Source organism: Lampetra planeri, unplaced genomic scaffold (assembly GCF_965212315.1).
Source record: "Lampetra planeri unplaced genomic scaffold, kcLamPlan1.2.h2 scaffold_865, whole genome shotgun sequence".
NCBI classification, from domain to species: domain Eukaryota; kingdom Metazoa; phylum Chordata; class Hyperoartia; order Petromyzontiformes; family Petromyzontidae; genus Lampetra; species Lampetra planeri.
Window position 1 is genome coordinate 14542 of NW_027615687.1, and position 22477 is coordinate 37018.

Consider the following 22477-nt stretch of genomic DNA (forward strand, 5'->3'; position numbering starts at 1 on the left):
CGTTTTGACTCTGAATGAACTGATGGAGGCTTCCTCCGCCCGTTGCTCTGGACCCGGGCCAAGATGCAGGCTGTCTAGCACATTAGGCACCACCCCCCTTTTGCAAGTTTGAAATGTGAGCCGCCTGCATTTTTTCCTCCTCTACCCTCCCCTCCTCCCCTCCCCTCCTCCCCTGCCCTCCTCCCCTCCCTCTCTCCCTTCTGGCGAAGTGGCTGTGGCTGCTTCTGTGTGATGTGTGTATTGGGAGAGCAGGCAATGGATCACTAGACAGAAAAAGAAGATACATCAATAACAGCTGCATACATCCGAGGTGAGGAGATAAGCATTTGGTTCTCTCTTACTCCCTCTCTGCTTGTCCTCCCAACCTCCAGCACCCCCCCTTCTGTCTCCCCCCTTTCTCCCCCCTCCCTACTTTTAACCCTTTCCTGCTGCAGAAGCCGGCTCCTAATTCTGCTGAATTATTTCTGACGTTACCTCTCTGCGTCTCCGTGCATCCTCCTCTTCTCCTGCCCGCGCTCTATGACGTTCCTGTGTCTTGTTTTTTTTTTTTGTTTTTTTTTTCTTTAACAGCTTATCCTTCTTTCCCTCCTCGTTGTCTCTGGGGTATTTGTTGCTTGAGTGCAAAGAAGCTGGTGGCAAGTACAGCAGGAGCCCATTAGCGACGACTCCATCTGTGATTGGTTTTTGCCTGTGAAACAGGGAGAGAGCGGCCATGAATAATTGATGTCGTATTGTGCAGTCGGTCACTGGACACGCAGGGAAGAGAGGAGAGGAAAACGGAGAGAAGCTGCTGCCCTGAGACACCAAGGGAAACGAGGGGTGGAGGGTGAGGGGAGAGGAAGAATGTTTCAGAGAGGAGAGGAAGGTGGGAGGGATAGAAAGACACAGGGAAAGGCTCTAAAATAGCTGCTGGCTTCAGTGGAGCAGAGATTAAGGCGGCCCTGGATCGCCTTTGTTCTGCTGCTGTAGATTGGTGCTCACAAGTGTTTCAACACTCATGAGTCTCTTTTATTTCTGCGCGGAAAAGAGTGAATTATTCTGGAGTTCGCCTTAGTTGAAATGCGGGTGGCATTTTTTTTGACATGTGGGGAGGGAGGAGGGTGAAGCAGAGAGCTGTCAGAAGGAGGGAGGAGGACGGTGCGTGTGTGTGTGTGTGTGGGGGGGGGGTATTCTTAGGTGATAAGAAGGAAGGTGGAGCTGCTGTTCCTGGCCCCGCTGGAAGGCCTCAGAGTCGTGAGGGTTAGGGTTATGTGAGGGTGCAAGCAGGCGCCCCCGCCACGTCTTAAACTAACAGACGGGCATTGTGACGAGTGCCTCCAAACGCTGACGCCTGATGGAGTTGCAACATCGGACCGGAGCGCTTGACCCACTTACAGCTCACACAGACGGGGTCAAAATGGCCTTGATTATCTCCGGGAGTCACGCTGACCTACTTGAGGCGGCGTTTTCCGCGAGACTTTTGGCAGTTTATTGCAAACGCCGTCGATGGGAGCACACGCCACGGAGGAATTCACCAGTTTTACAGATTTTCGTCACATTTGACATGAGGTGTTAAGCTGCGTGCGACATCTTGTCCGACCCGCTTCCTCATCCGTCATTGAGCTCTGATTGATGACAGTTACCACTCCAGTGATACTCTGAATACAAAAAAAAAGTCACAGCCAGAAATCCCCTCCAATCGGCAGCGTAATCCGATTCCTCCATCTGTTGATTCATCTCTGCAGCACGTCCGCACGTTCAGTTTCGTCTCGGCTGGAATCAGGTGTGTCGTTGTGACAGAGAAAGAGGCTCTTTACCACCACAGCCGATGGTTTTAAGGAAACATATCACAGTGATGTCACATGAAGAAAAGAGTGGACTTGAAAAAGTCCTTGAGAAAACCAAAGTTATTGTAGATTCTCGATTTAAACACACACACACTCACACACATTTACACATTTTGAACGTCTGAGTGGTGCTGTTGAATCTGTGTGTGGGGAAAAAATATGTCCCCATGTTGATGACGGACACATCGTCTTCAATAATCTGACCTGTGTTGTTGTTAATAATAATAATAATGTCTGTGGGAGATTCCCCACTTTGTATCGAACCATTGAATGTATCGTACCTTAATTGGTTTTACAAACTCACTTCTTCATCCGTTCTTCTGTCAGTTCAGAGGAGTTTGTGTGTCTGTGCAGTGAAATCTGTCCTCCTGTTTGTAAGTGGTAGTTTGTCTTCCTAAAGTGAATTTGTGGGAGAATTCCCAACATGCTAAGACAAGAGAGTTTGTGCAACAGGCGGTGTTTGTTCAGAGATTTCAGTCTGACTGTTCAGTATACATATAAATATTCATTACTGTGCATCAATGAATCTCTTGTTCATGCTGATGTATTTGGTTTTTTTTTTTATTCAACCAAGTTGTGAAACTACACAGACGTTTTCTTTTGAAGCTTCTTGTTTAACAGCAGCGACTGTCGCCGTTTGTGTGTTTGCACGACATGCTGGTTCTTTTCATGTGTGAAAGAACGTGGAGCCGTGAGTAATTACAGCGCACGTCTTTGTGGATTCGTAGAGCGGCCGATCCAACGTGACATTTGGAAGCAAACTGGGGTTTTGATCACGTCATGTTGGATCGTCCAAAGGAGGTGTGAGGTGTCACTTGAGTTCTGTCTGATCACGCCTCCTCCTGGTCTCCGTCCCCTGCGTCCTGTCCGCTCGCCACATGACATCAGTTGTGTTTTCTGATTGGTCGTGTCAAAGGAAGGATGCGGCGGCGGCGGCTTCTGCTGGCGGTGGAACGAAGCTTCTCGCACGTGACGTTGGATCATCTCACACCGGCATCCTGGTTGATGTTTGTCTCCCCCCGTTGATGACTGGAGCGATGAAGACTGGAAGTTGAGGTGTATCGGTGGGAAGGAACTTTAAAAACAAGCATGAATCAAGTGTTGGGTGGACAAGGATGTGTCAACTTTTGAATAAAAAAATAGAAATAAAAAACTGTCAGCAAAATAGGACATTTAAAAAATAATAATCATTTAAATGAATCTATTGTCTGTAGTGTGAGTCAGTTGTGTGGTCAGATATCCACGTTCTAATTTGCTGATATCAATCGTTTGTGAGTTTGTTTTGCGTTTAGTTGCTGTGCTTTAAGGGACCTCAGCCATGTCAACCGATGGAATATCAACAGTCGACATCACTGTCAGTTAACGTCAGTCAACATTCCCCCGGCCGATACAAAGATTAGAAACCAGTCGATCTGTACATCTTGAATGATGGCAGATGTTTCTGAGAGTGCGCTGGCAGAGTTGATCTCTGGAGGTTTACTGAAGTGACTGAATGAACAGAGATGTACAGTCACAGAGTTTCATCGTTCCAAACGGGGCTCACCAAGCTTGTATTCAAATCCTGAGCTGTTGCACATATGGGTGAGTCTAATGAGCCTAGAGGGGGGCCAGGACCGACCCGGGCTCCTTCACAGTTTGGTTTCCTCCCACTTCCAAGGGAAGCCTTTGACCCCAGGCCCGCTGCGAGAAGGTCGCAGGTGACTCAGCCACCGGCGAATGGCATCACGACACCACCGGCCGTGCCCAGCACCCCGAGGTGGGCAAGAGTGTGGGCACATCTGCTCCGAGTCTAATTAGTATCATTGTAGACAAGAGCTTAAGGGCTGGGCCTTCGTTAATAGCAGCCTGTTGCTCAGGGAAACCGTCTGGCCCTGGTAAGCGGCTTCTTTACAGGTCTGCTCATCTGATAATCCGCCTGCAGGAGCGCGTGTTGCTGAGGCCAAAGAGTCTGGAGTCAGCTGGCCGCTGGCAGAGCTTCACGAGGCGCAACTGTCACGTACATGGATCAAGCAAACTTCATTCGTTTGTTCGTTTGTTCACTCATTCATTCATCCATTCATCATCCCAGCTGTGAACGGGTGAACACCCTAGACGAGACACCAGCTCATCACAGGACAGAACCAGTTGACCTCATCATGGGGGGACGTTGGAGTACATAGAAAGAGCCCAGGGAGATTCTCGCTGTATTTTTTCATATATATTGTAGTGTATGTTGTGTTCATACTTTAAAAAGTGATTATTGGCCATGTATCGATTTTCCTGGACATGTATCGGTAAGAAAAGAACAAATCCGGTGCACACGTGAATGAATCAAACAACCTTCTGCTTCTTTCTCGGATGTTCGAGTACACGAGATGAGATCAGTTAGTCGTATCGACACACAGTGAATTTGTCAGTTCATCAAAACATGTATTTTAATAGGTTTGATTTTACAGACAAAGTGATACTAAAAACGTGTTTGTCGGGGGATGTTATGTTGACGTATGTGTGAGTAACTGCAGCCATCAGAATTTAATCACCTGAATGGAGAAATAAAGATGCAGGTTTGGAAGCAGTTTTCCTCCCAATCAGCTTACGGCAGCAGGAAGCGGCGTACAGTAACAGATTGAAGATGTTTGCTGTTAATGCACCAGGAATTAATTCTCAGCGGGGGGGGGCAAACACTATAGATTTCCACCTTCTTGTGGTACCGGAGCCCTGAATGTCAGCGCCCTGTCTTTAATGAAGCGATTTGCGGCGTGTGCCAAGGGAGATTATCTTTTAAAAACATTGGCCTGGTTTGACAAAAGCTGCCTTTTCTGCTTAACCGTGAAATGACAGTCACAATGATGAGATCTGAATAAATCATCTTGAGATTACGGCGCATCCTTTATCTTGTTCCAGGTGGTATTCACTTAATAAAAAATGGATTTATCAAGGACACGCTGTATCATCTTAATCTCCAACGTAGGGGCTCAGATTTGATGTGAATAGAAGTGATTTATCATGAGGTTTCTGTGTGATAGTTAGTGAGATTTGAATCACAGATCGTCTTTAAAAAAAAAAAACAGGGGAATGAAGTAAACGGGACACTGATCTGTCACCAACAAAGCCCAGAAATCTTTCTTTCCCTCCCTCCACATGGCCACATATGTTTCTGGCCTCCGTAAGACCTTTCTGGCTCTTGTCCAATCACGCCCCCCCCCCCTCCCCACCCTCCGTCCCCTCCTCGTCCTCCCAGGATGGACGGGGTACAACACTGTGGCCATGTGGCCAGCAGGAGGCTGTATTAAAGCAGGGGCAGCTCTGAAAGCGGCTGTAAATCCCAGCCAGCAAGTCTGGCTCCCCGTGAGGCAGCGGGCCTAAGTACTCATTGACAAGACTCCAACATCACTGACTTCCCAGAGAGCAGCAGAGAAAATAATGCGAGGGGGAAAAAAAGGAAGCAGACAAATCTGAGGTGCAGACAGGAGGCAGTCGTCTGGCCTAGATACGCCGAGTGTTTCATAATGGTTAGCGCTGATGCTTTCAGAGCTGCTGCCCCCTCCCATCCCCATCCCCACCGCCGCCTCCCAAATGCTCACTTTTGTGGTTATTTTTACATTTTTCTCCCAGCTAAATACACAGTTAAAAAGCTACTGATTTATTGATGTGCGAGCGATGTCAGGAGACATATGTCACGTCCTGACGCTGCCGCCGTGACGTCCTCGCGTACCACTTCACACGTCTCGGCCTCTTCGGCGGCACGTTTTTTTTTTTTTTTTTTCCCCTGATATCGGATGCAGTCAGTTATTTTATGACAGCTAGTTCACACGTACGTCTGCGCCAGAGGGTGGGACATCCCACACGGGTAACAAGTAGCACACTTCTGCTCTGTAAACTGTTACACCGGATCTTTACCAGCGCTAAAACCATGGGCGTCTCTCTCTCTCTCTCACACACACACACACACACACACACACTCGCTGCACTCATCCGTTCAGCGGTGCTTCCCCGGGTGCTGAAACGTGCCAAACTTCCCTTGGAAATCTTGACGTTTTAGAAATGTCATCATGGAATGACAGAGATGAACTTGTGACATGTTCTACATATGTTTGACTCATCACGCCTGTGTTTAAAACACAGGACGGGGCTCTGAACACCCGTCGATGAATAGTTTATTTGGAGACTTTGGAGGGTGCGTGTGTCCGTGGTGACAGCGTGGGGAGGGGATATGACAGTGTGGTATCGTTTTCTATATCTCAGAGGCCCGCGTGAGCCGCTGACGCGAACTGGGCCTCCTCCAACTCGGTCGACTTCTTTGAATTGACTTTGGTCTGCAGGAGGCGTACGTCCATTCAGACCCTTCTGCACAAAGAGGCTGGAGGGAGGGAGGACCACGATGTGAATAGAGGGAACTAGAGAGCGGTTCTCGTTGGTTTGCTGCTCGTCTTTGTTCTCCTCTCAGCTCCTTCGACTTCTTTCAGCTGCTCTCTCTGACGGGCTTAAAGGGGAAAGTATGGGAACAAGTGAGGCAGATTATGCCAGGTGATGGCTGGACGTTGACATTTGTTGAGAAAGCCATGTGGGACGCTGCCAGGTGGGGGACCGGGGTTGACGAGGGAGCAGGTGTCTGTTAGTTAGAGAGCAGAGGGAGGGAGGAGTTGGAAAGAAGGGAGAGAGAGAGAGAGAGAGAGGGAGGGACCTTGGCATCTGCCTTACCTGCTGCCTCCCCAGCAGCCCCCTGCCAGTAAACAGAGAGAGAAGATGGAGACAAAGAAATATCTTGGATGAAGCAGCCATTTGTTTATTGATCCTCGCCCACAGGTTGTTTCTCCTGGTCAGGTTCAATATTCCTTCAAATAAAACGACAGCAGCCACATGTTTGTCAATCAATGCGCAGCAGCGTTGAGCTACGCAAAGAGTTTGAGCGAGAGCCGCTGTGATTTTAACGCCTGCTTCTCTTTCGCTGCCACTTTTCTTTGTGGCGTTTTAAAACTGACGTCCCAAAACCAAAGAGCGGCGCGTCCTGCCAAGAAGAGATTCCCTGGTGCTCGGGCTAATCTGCAGCGGAGACAAAAGACACTTTGCCTTTGTTTAAGGTGGAAGTGGAGGATAGAAGTCTGTTTGGGGAGGACCCGTAACGTGGGTTTGAGACTGGACACATTTTAAACGTTACAATAAATTGTTTGTTTGCATGCTCACCCCTTGTCTGCGTGAGTTCTCTCCAGGTACTCCGGCTTCCACCCACCTCCAAATAACAGCTTAATAGGTTACTAGACATTGCCCGTAGGTGTGTGTGTGAATGTGAGTGTGAATGGTCGTCTGTCTTGCAGTGAATTTATCGGAGTAGATGAATGGAAATGAGCCGACTGGGGGAGGTCTGTGCTCTCAGTGCTCTCACTGGTTCCTCTTTCCTTTGTGAAGTATTTCTAATTGCATAAATACCTAGAATTACTAACAGTCTGGTCAGGAAATGTGTTTATTCAGACGGAAGGACCCTTGAATTTAGAAGCCTTTCCAGAAAATCACCAAGAGTTAATCAGCACACGTTACCTCTGCCTCCTGTCTGCGTGTGCAGACAAAGTTGGGGTGGGGGAGCGTTGTCATTGCAAAGAGCATTGAACAACTGTCAAAGATGCAGCGCGTGTCATTTGTCACGTCTCCCCGGGGCTTTATGACGGAGACGGAGGCTGGAAGCTGCGGCCCCGGCTCCTGAACCACCCATCTCGTCCCGGCGGATGCATTCACTGCCCGTCTCCATGGCTGACCATCAGCCCGCGCAGCTGAGCACCAGAATATCAATACGGCTCCGACTCAGCCGGGCCCATGGGACCATCTCCAAGGCGATGAGATTATTCTTCTCTCCTCCTCATGGAGGACGGAGACCGACGGACGCCAGGGAGAGCACGCAAACACAGGAGCGCTAAAGGGCCAGACAACATTTGAATTCACTCCTGAATTGTCATAGCGATCTGGCAGCGCGGCACCTGAGATGAATTTCAGCCGCTTTGGCTCCTGTGAGCAAGAGAAACAGACGAGTCTATTGAAGGGCCGTCTGTGGGAGGAGAGGAGACCCGAAACAGTAATCCTTTGTGTTCATCATCTGCACTGTACCGACAGATACTCAGGGAGGAGGAGGTTGCTTGTGTTCTCCTGCCGTCGTTTGAAACCCAAGTTTATCCTCAATGACAGAGCCGCTCTCCGTTAAACAGGTCGGGGTTCAAGCGGAGGTGGCAATTTTGTGCGGTGATAAAGGCTCCGTCTAATGGTGGGGTAGTGTAATTCCCTCTTACCGCTTGTGCTCCCGACTCCATTCTTCTCTTCTGTCTCTCAGACGGATGTTTCCCTCAACGCCAGTTTTGTGTTTCTCCTGTCTTGTGTTGAAACAATGCACTAATCCAAAGAATTTAGTAAAGTTGCACATCAAATTAAACAGCAGGACCTGGGCTAAGTCATGTTGACACGCCCCCAAACACCAACTAAATGAATTTGATCAAATATAATCAATCCGGGTGGCGCCAACGAGCCGACCCACTCGCCACATTTCTGCCTCGACGGCTGTGGAACTTTATGGAAAACGCACAAACAACCACTGAAAAGAAAACACAACAGTCCACAGGTTACATATCCGACATATCCATCAGAGCTCCCTAACATCAACGCATCAACCAGAAAAAAAAAAAGCAAAAACTAGAAATCTCCTTAAAATTTCTCTTACCTTATCTTTATTAGAATTATTATAGAGAAAGACTCTTTTTTATCATGGATGTGCAGTTTTCAAACAAAGGCCTGAAAAATAGCTTTGGGCGTAAAGGTTTAAAAAAAAAAAAAGGGGTTGTCTCCCACCCACACCCACACGGTGGCACAGTTACAGGATAAATCGTGGGGACATGTTTATCAACATGGAAGAAGTGCAAGTTAGCGCTTGTTGGGAGAGAATAATGGGACCTAATTGAGCTGTGACATGCTGGCTGATGGCCAGGCCCTTGAATTGAAAACTCTCTCCTTCAGAGGGGTCCTGGGGAGGGGAGGTCTGCTGTGAAAACGCTGCAGGATGCGCTAACATAGATGTGACTATGTAAACCTATTATCTGCGTCCGGACCCGGTGGTGTATTCAATTAAAATCAACTTACAGAAAGTATCAAATCTGCTGCGGTGTTTTCAGGACAAAAGCACCTGAGAGGCTTTCGTGTGTCGACCGGCTGGGGTGAAGGCAGATCAATCCTCCGTCGGAGCAGCACAGGCTGTCTCATGGCACCTGCCGTGCCAAGAACAGGAGGGGGGGGGGGCCTGGATAGGAGGACAAACCCAGCTGCCTTTGGAGAGGGAGCAGAGGAGAGGAGAGGCTGCTGGCACCATCTGTACGCGTCTTTTGTATTCCAGCCCTCGTCTTTGCACACAGCGATGCTGGTGTGCTCAGTGTTCAAATGAAAGCGGCCTTTTGGGGGGGGGGGGGGGGGGCGATGCTGAGAGGAGCATCAATGTTGAAATTCGGTTTTGTCCGTGGAAATCCAGCACACGCTGTGTATGTTACGCCTGTCCACATTTGTGTGTGTGTGTGTGTGTGTGTGTGTGACTACACGCTGGCCTCTGTGTGAGTGTCGGTAGCCTTGTGTTCTGCCTGCAAGCGTTCATGTGTGGTTGAATCTCTCGGTTGCTATGTTTCTGATCGGAGAGGGAAGCTTTTGTTTGTTCCTCCTATCAGCCCCATTAGCCTGATGTTTCCTCCCTCACCCCTTTCTTCGTCGCTCCCTCTCCCGCTCCCCGCCTGTACTGCGTGCCGCGTCAACCCGTCCTTGCATGTGGCAGCAGGGTAGATCAGCCCACACCGTCTGCCGTCTTATTGACGTGGCTTTTTTTTTTTTTTTTGCGTGAAAGCCACAGCTGAAATCAAAAGTGCTCTGTCTCATCCGCCCCTCCCTCCCTCTTTGCCGGCTCCTCATTCAGCCCACAAGTGCTGTGAATCATCAGAGAAGGTGTCTGCCCCTGCTCCTTGATTGAATCCCGTTCTCCTCTGACTTCAGAGAGGATGTGAGGAGGCAGGCAAACCAGGAGGGAGAGAACAAGGGAAAGTGAGTCTTTTGTAGTTTGCACCGCGTCCAAAAGAACGTGCACTGCACATGAAAAGCATATGATTCGATCGTGTGCTTGATGGTAGCACCTGAGCTAACGGTAGGAAGGAAGGAAGGTGAGAAGGGGACGGTCCATCTGCAGGCCCAGAGTGAACCCTAGTGGCTGCAGGTGGCAGTGACATCCTGGATGATCTCTACTGCAGTATGTTCTACTGCAATACTTCTGCTTCGACGTTTCCCACTTGAATGGTGATCACCAAATGTCAATGTCATCAAATTTTATGTCCGAGAACATTCCGATCCTATTTTTTTTTTTTATGTTGTTTATTTTCACATCTGGTACCTACATATACATCTACATGCCAGCACAGAGTGATTCACACACTGGAGTTAAAACCTAAAGAACTGAAATGAATCACAGCTTATACCATCTCCTCAACAACGATCCTCATCCTGCGTCCAACAGCGCTGACGTTCTTCCTCTGCTCTCTTTCCAGCTCTTCTGTCCTCATGGTGTGAGGAGCTGGGACGCCTCCTCCTCCTCCGTCACCAAAAGAACAGACAGAACGAGCCACCGGGGAAAAGTGCCCATGCAGCCCCCAATGAGCTCCATGAAGCCCGGTCTCTCACACGGGTCAGTAATCACACACTGCTGCGCTTTTTGGCTTCTGTTGGAGGTGTTTTGTGTGTGTGTGTGTGTGTGTGTGTGTGTGTCTGGGGACACTTGGGGACAGCCGTCTCCTGACACATCAAGCCCCAGTGTGGATCGTTGACCAGACAAAGTCCTTTTACCAACAGTCCCTCACAGGCCTCAGTCCATGGACGCCATGTTTGGAAACGTTCCTACCTATTCTCTACCATTACTAATTTACTTACCATGACTGTACTTTGTTTGTCCTGAGCAGAGATGGGTCTTTTCCCTACGACTCTGTTCCCTGGCAACAGAACACCAATCAGCCTCCCGGTTCGTTGTCGGTGGTTACCACCGTCTGGGGTGTGACCAACACCTCACAGAGCCAGGTGAGCTCCCAAACCAATGTCTTAAGACCTTGATTTTCTTATTTTTCACTCTTTTTCACTCACTCTCTTCGTGGTATCGGTCCAGTCACATAGACCTGTGACACACCTGTGTTCTAACGTCCAACAGGTGTTGGGGAATCCAATGGCCAATAGCAACAATCCCCTGAACCCTGGCGGTAACCCGATGGGCTCTGGGATGTCTGGAAACAATCCGGGGATGAACTCCCCTCAGTTCCCCGGTCCTCAGCAGCAGTTCCCCAACAAAGGTAACTCCAACCAGGCGTACATGCAGCAGGGCATGTACGGACGACCCAACTACCCTGGTGGAGGTGGATTTGGTGGCAGGTGAGTGGAGTGTTGCTTGACGGTTATTAAAACCGTTATTATCTTTTAAAATGATCTGTTCATCTGTGAATGACGGTCTGATCTTCCCTGTAGCTACCCTGGTGGGCCCAATGCAGGACCTGGGGGAATGGGCATCCCTCCACACTCGCGTCCTCCCTCAGACTTCACCCAGCCAGCGGCAGCGGCCGCCGCCGCCGCGGTAGCTGCTGCCGCAGCCACTGCGACCGCTACTGCCACAGCGACCGTAGCTGCTCTGCAGGAAACGCAGAACAAGGACATGAACCAGTACGGACCGGTAAGACACGACTGTCACCTGATGGTACCTGGGCGATGTTTACAAGTCATTGATTGAACTTTGGCGTTTGGCCAGATGAGCTCCTCTTTTCAGATGGGCCCGAACCAGGGGTACAACGGTCAGTTCATGAACCAGCCAGGACCTCGTGGGCCTCCATCCCTGCCTGGGAACATGGGCACAGGCATGAATGCATCCAACATGAGCGGGCCCCCGATGGGGATGAACCAGCCCAGGAACCAAGGCATGGGGCCTTTCGGGGGGCCATGGCCAGCGGATGCCCCAGCAGGGCTACACGGGGCCGCGGGGGCCACAGGGCATGGGCATGCAAGGCATGAAAAGACCGTACCCGGGGGAGGTGAGTGGATGTGAACGTAACACTTCCCTTCACAGACCTCCATACCTCGCTCCCCCACGCCTACCCCGTGCCCTCCCACCCTCCCCATCTACCAGCTCGTCTGTTCATGCTTTCTCTGAGTGGGACAGTCTGACCAGATGTCTGTGCACCACCCATGTCTGTGCATGGGTGGTGGAGGTCGTCAGCCGTGAATAAAATATCTTCTTACAAACTGTTTCAGCAAAATTACGGTGGGCAGCAGTACGGACCCAACGGACAGTTCTCCAACCAGCAGGGGCAGTACCCGACACCCAACGCCTCCAGGCCACTGCCGCCCTCCAACTACCCCGGTCAGAGGATGCCGGGACAGCAGCTCCAGGGCCAGTATCCCCCACCCAGCGGTCCCATGGGCCAGTACTATAAGGTACCACGTGGAGCCCCTGCAGTGATGGGTATTCAGATCTATTCACCTTGAGTTAGTTATTTTAAAGTTTGGACTCACTTTTTCAAAATACAGCAAGAGCCACCTTTCAATGGCCAAACCAACAACTTCTCTGGGGGTGGATATCAGTACAGCCAGGGGACCATGAACGGGGTAAGTCCATTTATTTCCCATCACTCCGTCGTTCTCTTTTGTGCTCTTTGAATGCTCTTCTAATCGATGGTCTTCCGTGCAGCCTCCTCGACCGGTGGGTAACTACCCCCACTCCCCGGTGCCAGGCAACCCCACCCCGCCAATGACCCCGGGAAGTAACATCCCTCCATATCTTTCGCCAAACCCGGACGTCAAGCCGCCCTTCCCTCCTGATATCAAACCAAATATCACGGCGCTCCCTCCTCCTCCTGGTAAGGTGACACAAAAAAAAAACAAAAAACGGTTTCATCCCAAAAACCAGTCGTAGTCTGACTGCTGCATGTCCCCATTCTTTCAAGCCAACCACAACGAGGAGCTGCGCCTGACTTTCCCAGTGCGGGATGGCGTCGTCCTCGAGCCTTTTAGGCTGGAACACAACCTGGCGGTCAGCAACCACGTCTTCCACCTACGCCCCTCTGTACATCAGACACTAATGTGGAGGTAACACATCATGTTCTGTGTCTACATCCAACTTTAAAATCTTTTTCATTTATATGATTTTTTTTATTTTATCCGCTCCGTTGGGTCGGGTTACAGTGGTTCCCTGGTATGTGGTCCCCACATATACAAAAAACAGAGTAACTGATACAATATCACTTCTCAGACAGTGTTTCAGTTTAACACAATGAAGAATAAATAAGATGAATAAGAATAAATGCTGAGTTTTACAATTCCTCTTAACCTTTGTAAAGAATGAAAAACCTCCCAGTGAAAGCCAGAGCATCAGCGCTGACGTTCCCTCTGCTTGTTCGTGCAGATCGGACCTGGAGTTGCAGTTCAAGTGCTACCACCACGAGGACCGTCAAATGAACACCAACTGGCCGGCGTCTGTTCAAGTCAGTGTCAACGCCACGCCGCTCACCATCGAGCGGGGAGATAATAAGACCTCCCACAAACCCCTGCACTTGAAACACGTATGCCAACCTGGACGGAACACGATCCAGATCACAGTCACTGCCTGCTGCTGTGTAAGTACACGTAGTAATAATAATTGATTATTGGTATCTCATTAAAATAAATAATTCAATAATAGAAATAGAGAAATTCTAATTTGTGAGAGCAATATAAAAATAAATTAAGACAAATAATTTTTTGAATAAAAGACCTCATAAAAAGCATGTCTGTAAGAGTGTTTTAAGAAGTTACTGCGTCTTTTCTATTCTATTAAGAATTAACAAAATTAACATGCACCTGCAGATAAGGTTTTTTGCTGAAGCTTTTTCTAAATGACCCAACATCGGAGCGTGTTTCCAGTAACGATGATAAACGTGTCCTCCTGCAGTCGCACTTGTTCGTGCTGCAGCTGGTCCACAGGCCCTCGGTCCGCTCCGTCCTCCAGGGGTTACTGAAGAAGAGGCTTCTGCCCGCAGAGCACTGCATCACCAAAGGTACACACACCCGCACACAGTCCCATGGTCCTCACTCTTTTAATCCTCCGGTAAATTCCTTCATCTTTGCACTTGTTTTTATCTTGACTTCTTTCCAATTTCCCAGTTGTGGGGTTGATAAAATATAATCCAACCTAGTCTCTCTCTGCCTCGTAGTTAAGAGGAACTTCAGCAGCGTAGCAGCATCATCGGGCAACGCCACGCTCAACGGAGAGGATGGTGTGGAGCAGACGGCCATCAAGGTCTCACTCAAATGTCCCATCACCTTCCGGCGAATACAGCTCCCAGCGAGAGGCCATGACTGCAAACACGTGCAGGTAAACACAACAGGGGCCGACGTCTCGAACATCTTTATAGCAGTGAACTGGGTAACCTTTTTTTTTTCTTGTTCTTTCTTGCAGTGTTTCGATCTGGAATCATATTTACAACTAAACTGCGAGCGGGGGACATGGCGATGTCCTGTATGCAAGTAAGAAGTGAACTGTCCCGGTGTTCACCTGTCTTCACCTGTCTGTCACCATACTGACGTCCTGTGTCGTCCCTCTCCTCAGTAAAACAGCACTGTTAGAAGGACTGGAGGTGGACCAGTACATGTGGGGAATCTTGAACGCCATCCAGAAGTACGTGGAGACATGTGAAGAAATGTCTGCTTTATGTATTTAAATGTATTTCTCTAACTTGTATTGTCCCCGTTGGATCTCCACCAGCTCTGAGTTCGAGGAGGTGACCATCGACCCCACGTGCAGTTGGCGGCCGGTGGCCATCAAATCGGACATACACATCAAGGAGGATCCGGACGGGCCGCTGGCCAAAAGGTTCAAGACCATGAGTCCCAGCCAGATGATCATGCCCAACGTGCTGGACATGATTGCGCAGCTAGGTCCTGGGCCGTCGCCGTACCCGTCGCTACCGTCGCAGCAGGGGGGCAACGGCAGTGAATACGGCAATCAAGGTGGGTTGAGATGAGAAGAAAGAAGATGTCTGATGACGTGTGTCCCCAATGTTTTACACTTTTCTTTTTCTGTTAATTGTGTGGCAGGCAACAGTTACCAGGGGCACGGGAACTTTGACTTCCCTCACGGCACCCCAGGTGGGACATCGATGAATGATTTCATGCACGGCCCGCAGCTGTCCCACCCACCTGACATGCCCAGCAGCCTGATGAGCCAGGATAAGCCCCTCTCCCACAACATGTCTGAATCAGTAAGTGGAGTCCTACGGGTGGATTTTGAGGAGGAATTTATCGGCTGGATTGAAGCTTCTGCGTTGAGCTGACGTGGACCCTCCGCCGTAGCCCACACGGGGGCCCCAGGCCCCGTCATTCATACCGCATCCATCTGTCTGCATTGAATATCGCCGCCGTATTTCGTTTTATCAGTGGTTGAAAGCGAGCGACTCTTGTTACTGCAGCAACTCCAACAAGATCGGCGCAAACTTCCGCCCCCTCTTCGGCCAGAAAATCATCCAATGGACGGCAAACGTAGAAGTCCCGCTCCGAGAGCGGAAATTCGATGCAGACCGTGGATTTGATTTGACACAGAAGTATAAATCAGACTTGAGACTGGACCGCCATGTGATAAAAACAAAGAAGGACAGAAGGGGGGGCGATGAAGGGACAATCAGGACACAGGCAACACACGTCGACTAGAAGTCAAATTGGTTCTGAATGATTCGTCTGGGACCCCCTGAGACGTTTGTTTCTAATCACTTCCTCTGCCCTCAGATACCTCACTCTGCCGCCAACGACCAGTCACATGGTCCTTTGCAGCAGGGCTTACATGCGTCTCCGCACCCTGGGAGTCAATCAGGGCAGCAGCTACACCACAGCGGGCCCCCGCTGCCGTCACGACAAGCCCCACCCCCTCCTCCTCCTCCTCCTCCTCAGCAGCAGCAGCAGCAGCAGCAGCAGCAGCAGCAGCAGCAGCAGCCTGGCCCCAACAGCCATCCCCATGGCGACCTGGCCTTCAACCCCTCCAGCAGTTTGGACAGCCAGGCGGGGTCGGACATGCCCGAACCTTCTTTAGACGTGAGTCCTGACATGCAGCCGCTGGATGATCGCTGTGAATCTGTGTCTAACCGCTCTCCCTCCACTGCAGCTTCTTCCAGAACTCGCCAACCCGGATGAGCTGCTATCCTACCTGGATCCACCGGACCTTCCCAGCAATAGCAACGACGACCTCCTATCTCTCTTCGAAAACAACTGAGGCATTTTAGCCACGTAAACTTTCTCCGACCGCCTGCGGTTTTTCCCTGACAAACCAGGAGGGTCGCTCAGTACTTGATAACACACAGAGATGCACTCCCTTTCTCTTCTTCCTCTTGTACAGTTTTCATTCGCCAGCGCCGACGGACTGAAAGAGGTTCAAACTCAGAGACACGGCAGGAACGCTCGGGGTGGGCCCCCCCGGTGGGCCCCACCCCACCCCCGCCGTCGTGGCTACACCTTTAAACTGTGCAGCTAATATTGAGTTGATATTTCTACGCCACACACAAGTGTATGTGTGCACATTAGGAACATGTTGTAGCATTTTTATTCATGTTTTGTTTTCCTTTTTGAGGACTTCACTGTATAAAACAGACAACTAACTGAAAACCAACCAACCAACCAACCAACCAACCCTGTGCTATCTGGCCAGCGTGTGCGTTATGTCCGTATTGTTATTCCAGTGTGAGCGGCCACAGCTTCCTGGTGTCACACATCCATTCCTGGACTGGTTAGACACACCGTTCTTTCCAACTCACATCATTTCGAAGCACAAGAGGTTTTGGCGACACATACGAGCGGAAACAGATGAATTCGATCAGCCTGGGCAAAAATGTTTTTTGAACATTTTTTTTTAAAAAATGATCAGCGTTCACTTTGTCTACAGTTGTGATATATACATATTTTTGTCAAAAATAAATACCTGATACTCCTCTGAGGGTTGACACTTGAAACAGAAAGGTTGAAACATATTCTGTATCTTACCTGTACTTGTACATGAAGTACAGCGAAGGAAGGACTGATTTGGTTTGAAATGAAAGGAGGGCCGTGACGAACGTGCTGCATCCACCGCTTCCTGCTACGAGTCCTTCCTGCTATTTGCTCTGCATGAGCCTCGTGTCACTTATTCCGGCCTTTTCTACCCTGTTCAATGATGTTCTATCAAAGTAGTCTGCAAAGTACACGTGTGCCAAGTTCTTGTCTAGTGGCGTTCACAGTGGTTCAAAAACACAGACGTAGTGTGAATTCCGTTGCTTTCACCACCTCTTTGCTTTGATTTCTGTCAGATGATTATGTCAGTATGATTTATTTAACTAACATTGAAGGGATGATGCTGATACCAGCGGGTTTTTTTTGTCATGTATTTGCTGGATATTATGTTGTTTTCATTTCTTTCTTTTCTTTGTATCTGTGTTATTAAACGATCCATAAACCTTTTTTTTTTTTTTTTTTTCGGGAAACTGCTCAACATCACCAAAGTGGGAGGGATAAGAATGAACACGCTTGTTTGGTCCTAAAAGACTGAGAGTGTGTGTGCGCATGAATGTGTGTGTGTGTGTTTGTCGTGAATGTGTGTGTGTGTGTGTGGTGACGGGAGGTAATATTGATTTCAGAGATATAGGGGAGGACGAACCGTTCCATCACTACTGTTCTAACGTGTTTTTTTAAAGCAGTATTGGTGCAGACCTTTTTGCCACATTTGTTTTCATGTTCACTCGTAGAGGAGAGTGCTGTTCAGTATGCAAATGTATTATTTTCTAAGAAATGCTATTGTACTGTAAATATCCCTGTGAATATTTTTGTATCATCTTGACAATGTTTGTCCTTTGATCGATAGTCGTCCAACGTAACCACATATGCTCCCCGACTCCCACCTGACCACTGACTTTGTAACCAGCATACGACAGCTGTCTCGTCTCCTCGCCATGGGGGGAAGCCAGTCCAAATGTCTCATAAGCTATTTCCTCGCAGGTCCTTGTGCTTTCCAGTCACTTCCTCCCGGTGCACTCTGTCTCACACACCTGTCATCTGGAGACGGGGAAGGGTTTTTTTCTCTTTTTTTCCCCCCTGTGGGCCCCTTCCCAGCATCAGCTCAAGGTGATTTCGTAGCATAGTTCAGCGTACACACTTGGACGTTTGACGTTTGTGTCAGGTGTATGTAATTGGACATCAGATGCATTTTTATCAGTGATACCGAACAGTAATATTTGGGTTTTGTTAGAAAGTTGTGGTACCAGCTGGCTTTCTGTGACACTCGTGAGCTATACGAATATCATAGTTGTTGCTAATTGTCAATACTGTGGTATTTTAAATATATATCACAACCATATTTTAAAGAAAATCATGATATTGTTTATATTTTTTCATAGAAAATATGGCTTTTTTTTAAAGCGAGCGACCATATTCATTGTAATCCCCTTTTGTTTTTGGTAAATTATTTTGTACTGTTTGACTTAATCTGTAACGCTACAAATCCAATTTCTTTCGACTGTAGCTGTAATACCATGCTGGTTTTATGGACTTTTTTTCTTTTGTTGAAGAAATACGTTTTTTCCAGTTCAGCATACAATGTCACGGTGAAGTCACATCAATATTTGTACCAGTGTTATCTGAATGGAAACATTTGTTTGACCCAGTGAAAGTCGCTATCTTGTTTTGTTCTTCCACACACGTGAACCATTTTGGTGTTTTAAGGCAGCACCTTGAATCTATAATTGCACAGTCACAATACCTGGCCATTTCTCTGGGGGAGAGGGGGGTTGTTAAGAAAAAAAAAAAAAAAAAAACAGAAAAAATACATTGAGAAAGCCACATCCATCATTCTGGCCTGAAAAGGATGTTGAGGGCAAGACTCGGTCAAACGTCCCAAGGATGCCTGTATATATGTAAATGAATATAGAAACATGTGGACAGAAATGTATTCATTTTCCCTGGGAATGTGCATTGTTTCTTCAGAATAATAAAGCTTGCAACCCCTCTACTGGAAGTGGCTGAATATGGAAAATGAAACTTGTTAGCTCGTGTTTGTGGGTATCTCTCAGCATTTTGTTCACCCTTTGTAATATACGTTCACCTCTTTGATCAGAGGAACTGGGACAGTTCATGTAATATTTAATAACTAAGTGTTCCTGTCTGTCGCCTGCATACTCTACAGTGCTGAAGCAAAAAAAAAAAAAAAAGAAAAGAAAAAAAACAGGACGGAAAAAACTAGGTTACAAAGGAAAATCAGTCGGATGGGTGGCAGACTAGTGGCGGGAGGGACGGGGGTCAAGAAGATTGTAACCCGATCCATCGTTTGTACAATTTTTTGATATCCTGCAAAGTTGGAAATTCATACAATCTAAGGTGATTCATGCAATGTGGCCATTGTCTATATGTTTGTACATCGTATGTACAATCATTTCATATTCTCAACTGGTCAGAAAATAAAAGGAACTAATTGTGATTTTTAGTCTTGCAGAACTGTATGTAGTTAGATGATGTGACAACCTAATATTTATCTAATAAATATGTATTCAGATGATACCTGTATGCTGCTGTGGTCCTGTCTTTTATGCATCTGTGCCAGAGTGTGACAATAAAACTCGCCAAACACACCCTACAAGATATTAATCCATGCAAGGTGTAAATTATGGGTGTCACGTTTTACTCCCGTGTTCAGATGTGACATATCAGATGGCCCTCATGTGGGGGGGGGATATTACCAACATTAATAAAGGTAACAAGCTGAGGGAGACAAGGCAAACCTGGCCTCAGGACAACAGTGTCATTTCTGGTCTATTGTGACACCTAGTGGTCCGACATGGGACTGCAGTTCCTCGGTACTGTACTGTGCAGTACAGCAAGGACACTGGTGTGTAATTCGATGTGACATGCTGTTCATCTGTGTCTGCTGACAGTCAGGCTATGAGTCTAGAGTTGCAGTGATCAAAACACAAGAGACTGTGGAGGATTTGGTTGTTTTGTTGTGTATTTCACGTGTTTTCACGTGAAGTGCACAGATAGTGGGCTTTACTTGTATTAACCCCTAACTCCTATTAACTCCCAATCCAAATAAGCGAATAACATGAGGTTATTTCCTTAACTTAACTAAAACGCTCTTAGATATTTGCCTGCTAGCTGAATGGTTTAGAATCGTAAAATCTCGCGAGATGTAAACGCTGCCAGGAGTGCATGTGCTTCCGGTTTAGTTGGAATCGCTTCCGGCTGTCTCTAGCCACCAGCGTGACTTTCAGGTGCATTTACTGTCCTGATTTGGATACTTGATCCGGGAATACCTCAAACATGTTGCTCTTATCAAACAGGATCAAACTGTGTTCCCTCGCCTTTACCGCGGCGCGTATGTACAGCAGCGGGCCGGCGGCCGCCAACAACAACCCGACGGTTTTCTTCGACATTGCTGCCGATAACGAGCCTCTCGGCAGGGTAACCTTCGAGGTAAGAGGGGCCGACTTGTCCACGACACACGATACGGTTTATGGGACCACAGGGTCGCTCTCCCACGTCCTGTGCGTGTACTCCGTGCGTGCCGAGTGACGGAATCCAGAGAAAAAGCTGGTTCACCATTTGACCCTCAAGACATTTCATTTCTCTCCTGCAGCTCAACGCCGAAGTTGTTCCGAGAACTGCCGGTAAGCACTGATTTACATCACGTAATTATACATTTAACGCCTGTCGACGTTCGAACCAGTGACTGGGTGTTTAAAACGTATATTTTAATGTAATGTAAGGAATTGGTGGTGGTGTGTGTGTGTAACTTCCTGTTCAGATCATTGATGAGGTAATTGCTCAGAAGTAATTGGTTTCTCATTGGTTCATTCCGTTAATTCCGATATGACAACGGCGTTAATATTATATTATTATATTCTTATAATATATATTATATTCATATATTATATTATTATTATTAGTATATTCAGAATGACGATGACGATAAGTCTGATTCCACAGTGATAATTAACCCAAAACCCCTAATGGACTCATTTAAACCTAGCAAGAAATTGGTGTTTTGTCTTTGAAAACAGTTTTCTGGAAAAAAAAAAAAAAAAATCAATTAAAATAACGTAATAGAAAATATCCTACAATGAGGAGAAATATCCTCAACTGCACATTCTGCACAGCTCATGTATCCAGGGTCAAATTTGATAGAACAAATAATTGCAAGTAATTGTTGTACTGGTATAATTATTCCTCTGCAATTATCGTCACTTTTTTACAAAGAATTTATCTCACATGCTCGTTATCGTGGTAACAATAAGATGGTCGTCACGTCCAAAGTACCGACAATGAAACTGTTTCAGTTGTTTAGGACGTCTACATGTCGTCGGTAACGAGCCCAAAACATGTGAGTAAATCGTGTCCTTCCCCCAGAGAACTTCAGAGCGCTGTGCACCGGCGAGCACGGCTTCGGTTACAAGGGATCCACATTCCACCGCGTCATCCCTCAGTTTATGTGTCAGGTAGACTGGAAACCTCTGTTACAGCTCCTTTTTGTTTTCCAGCCTGTTGTCATATGAGCCTGCTTTTGTGTTTCAGGGTGGCGATTTCACGAACCACAACGGAACCGGAGGGAAGTCCATTTATGGCTGGAAGTTCCCTGATGAGAACTTCAAGCTGAAGCACACTGGACCTGGTAATCACACGTCTCAAGTCTGTGTATTGCGATGGGAAACTAGGCTGCCTAGTTTGTTTACGGCATTAAGACCGTGAATAGCTGCTGTATTTGTAGAACTGTTGTAAATCCAGATGTGAAAGTTCAGAGACATTAATCATTTGGTTTGGAATGTTTGGAGAACGTGCACCAGCAACCTGTGACATGACTCTAATGGAAAACTTCCCCCCAACTTTTTGTCATACATGCATTGTCCGTATCCCACCACCAGGTGGCAGTGTTGTGCTAAAAGTGAAGTTGTAGCTGCTGTTCCCGCTGTGGATTTTTGTTAGGACACTTTCTCTCTGTTTGAACTGTCACAGCAAGCTGGGACCATGAGTAAACATTCACAATATTACGACTGAAGCAAAGTCAGCGTCATAAATGAGTTATTAAATTCTTAGTAGTTTGATTTCATTTCATCTTGTAATTCACTCATGTTAACCTGCTCTATTCTAACTTATTAACTGCTTCTATTCATTTGCTGATAGGTATCTTGTCTATGGCCAATGCTGGACCCAACACCAACGGATCCCAGTTTTTCATCTGCACCTCTAAAACAGAATGGTATGTACACACAAGCACATGAATGTAATGTTCTTCATCTTGACAGTGTCTGTTGCTATTGGATATAGCCATGGATCCAACAAAATCAATCTTCTTATCAGTTCTTCTTGCTCATGAGATGATCACATGCAGATGAATTAACATCCAAATTTCCGCTACAGTTGGTCGTGATGACACACAAACAAACTTAAAACAGCATGGTGGATCGCCTCAGTGGTAATAAACCTCCTCTTGTTTCATCTAGGCTGGATGGCAGGCATGTTGTCTTTGGCAGCGTGAAGGAGGGACTGGACGTGGTCAAAAAAGTGGAGTCTTTCGGTTCACGGTCCGGGCGAACCTCCAAGAGAATCACTATCACAGACTGCGGGGAGCTCAAGTAGATTCATGTGCGACTCCGTTT

General features: G+C 47.7%; 2 protein-coding genes across 2 annotated transcripts in view; both read left to right on the plus strand.

Annotated features, from left to right (window-relative positions):
• The window catches only part of LOC144742117 (zinc finger MIZ domain-containing protein 1-like), a 29189-nt gene extending 13109 nt beyond the window's left edge, over positions 1–16080 (plus strand). The window contains 20 exon segments of the mRNA XM_078624616.1: positions 10358–10437; positions 10439–10494; positions 10766–10880; positions 11008–11225; positions 11319–11520; positions 11614–11775; positions 11777–11875; positions 12096–12278; positions 12378–12449; positions 12532–12700; positions 12788–12929; positions 13246–13456; positions 13771–13876; positions 14033–14193; positions 14278–14345; positions 14428–14496; positions 14584–14828; positions 14916–15079; positions 15600–15902; positions 15973–16080. Coding sequence (XP_078480742.1) covers positions 10358–10437; positions 10439–10494; positions 10766–10880; positions 11008–11225; positions 11319–11520; positions 11614–11775; positions 11777–11875; positions 12096–12278; positions 12378–12449; positions 12532–12700; positions 12788–12929; positions 13246–13456; positions 13771–13876; positions 14033–14193; positions 14278–14345; positions 14428–14496; positions 14584–14828; positions 14916–15079; positions 15600–15902; positions 15973–16080 — 2933 coding nt within the window.
• Positions 16081–20144: 4064 nt separating this feature from the next.
• LOC144742118 (peptidyl-prolyl cis-trans isomerase A-like) lies at positions 20145–22457 on the plus strand. Its single transcript, XM_078624617.1, has 6 exons — positions 20145–20297; positions 20461–20491; positions 21231–21319; positions 21396–21492; positions 22002–22077; positions 22322–22457. The coding sequence occupies exons 1-6, from the start codon at positions 20145–20147 to the stop codon at positions 22455–22457; spliced, it is 582 nt and encodes a 193-aa protein (XP_078480743.1).
• The last annotated feature ends 20 nt before the right edge of the window (positions 22458–22477 follow it).

Excerpts from the sequence above, each read along its gene's own strand:
- LOC144742118 (XM_078624617.1), top strand. The coding sequence starts at position 20,145 with ATGTTGCTCTTATCAAACAGGATCAAACTGTGTTCCCTCGCCTTTACC. Across the intron at positions 21,320-21,395 it reads TCCCTCAGTTTATGTGTCAG|GGTGGCGATTTCACGAACCA; the intron begins GTAGACTGGAAA and ends TTTGTGTTTCAG. Across the intron at positions 21,493-22,001 it reads GCTGAAGCACACTGGACCTG|GTATCTTGTCTATGGCCAAT; the intron begins GTAATCACACGT and ends ATTTGCTGATAG.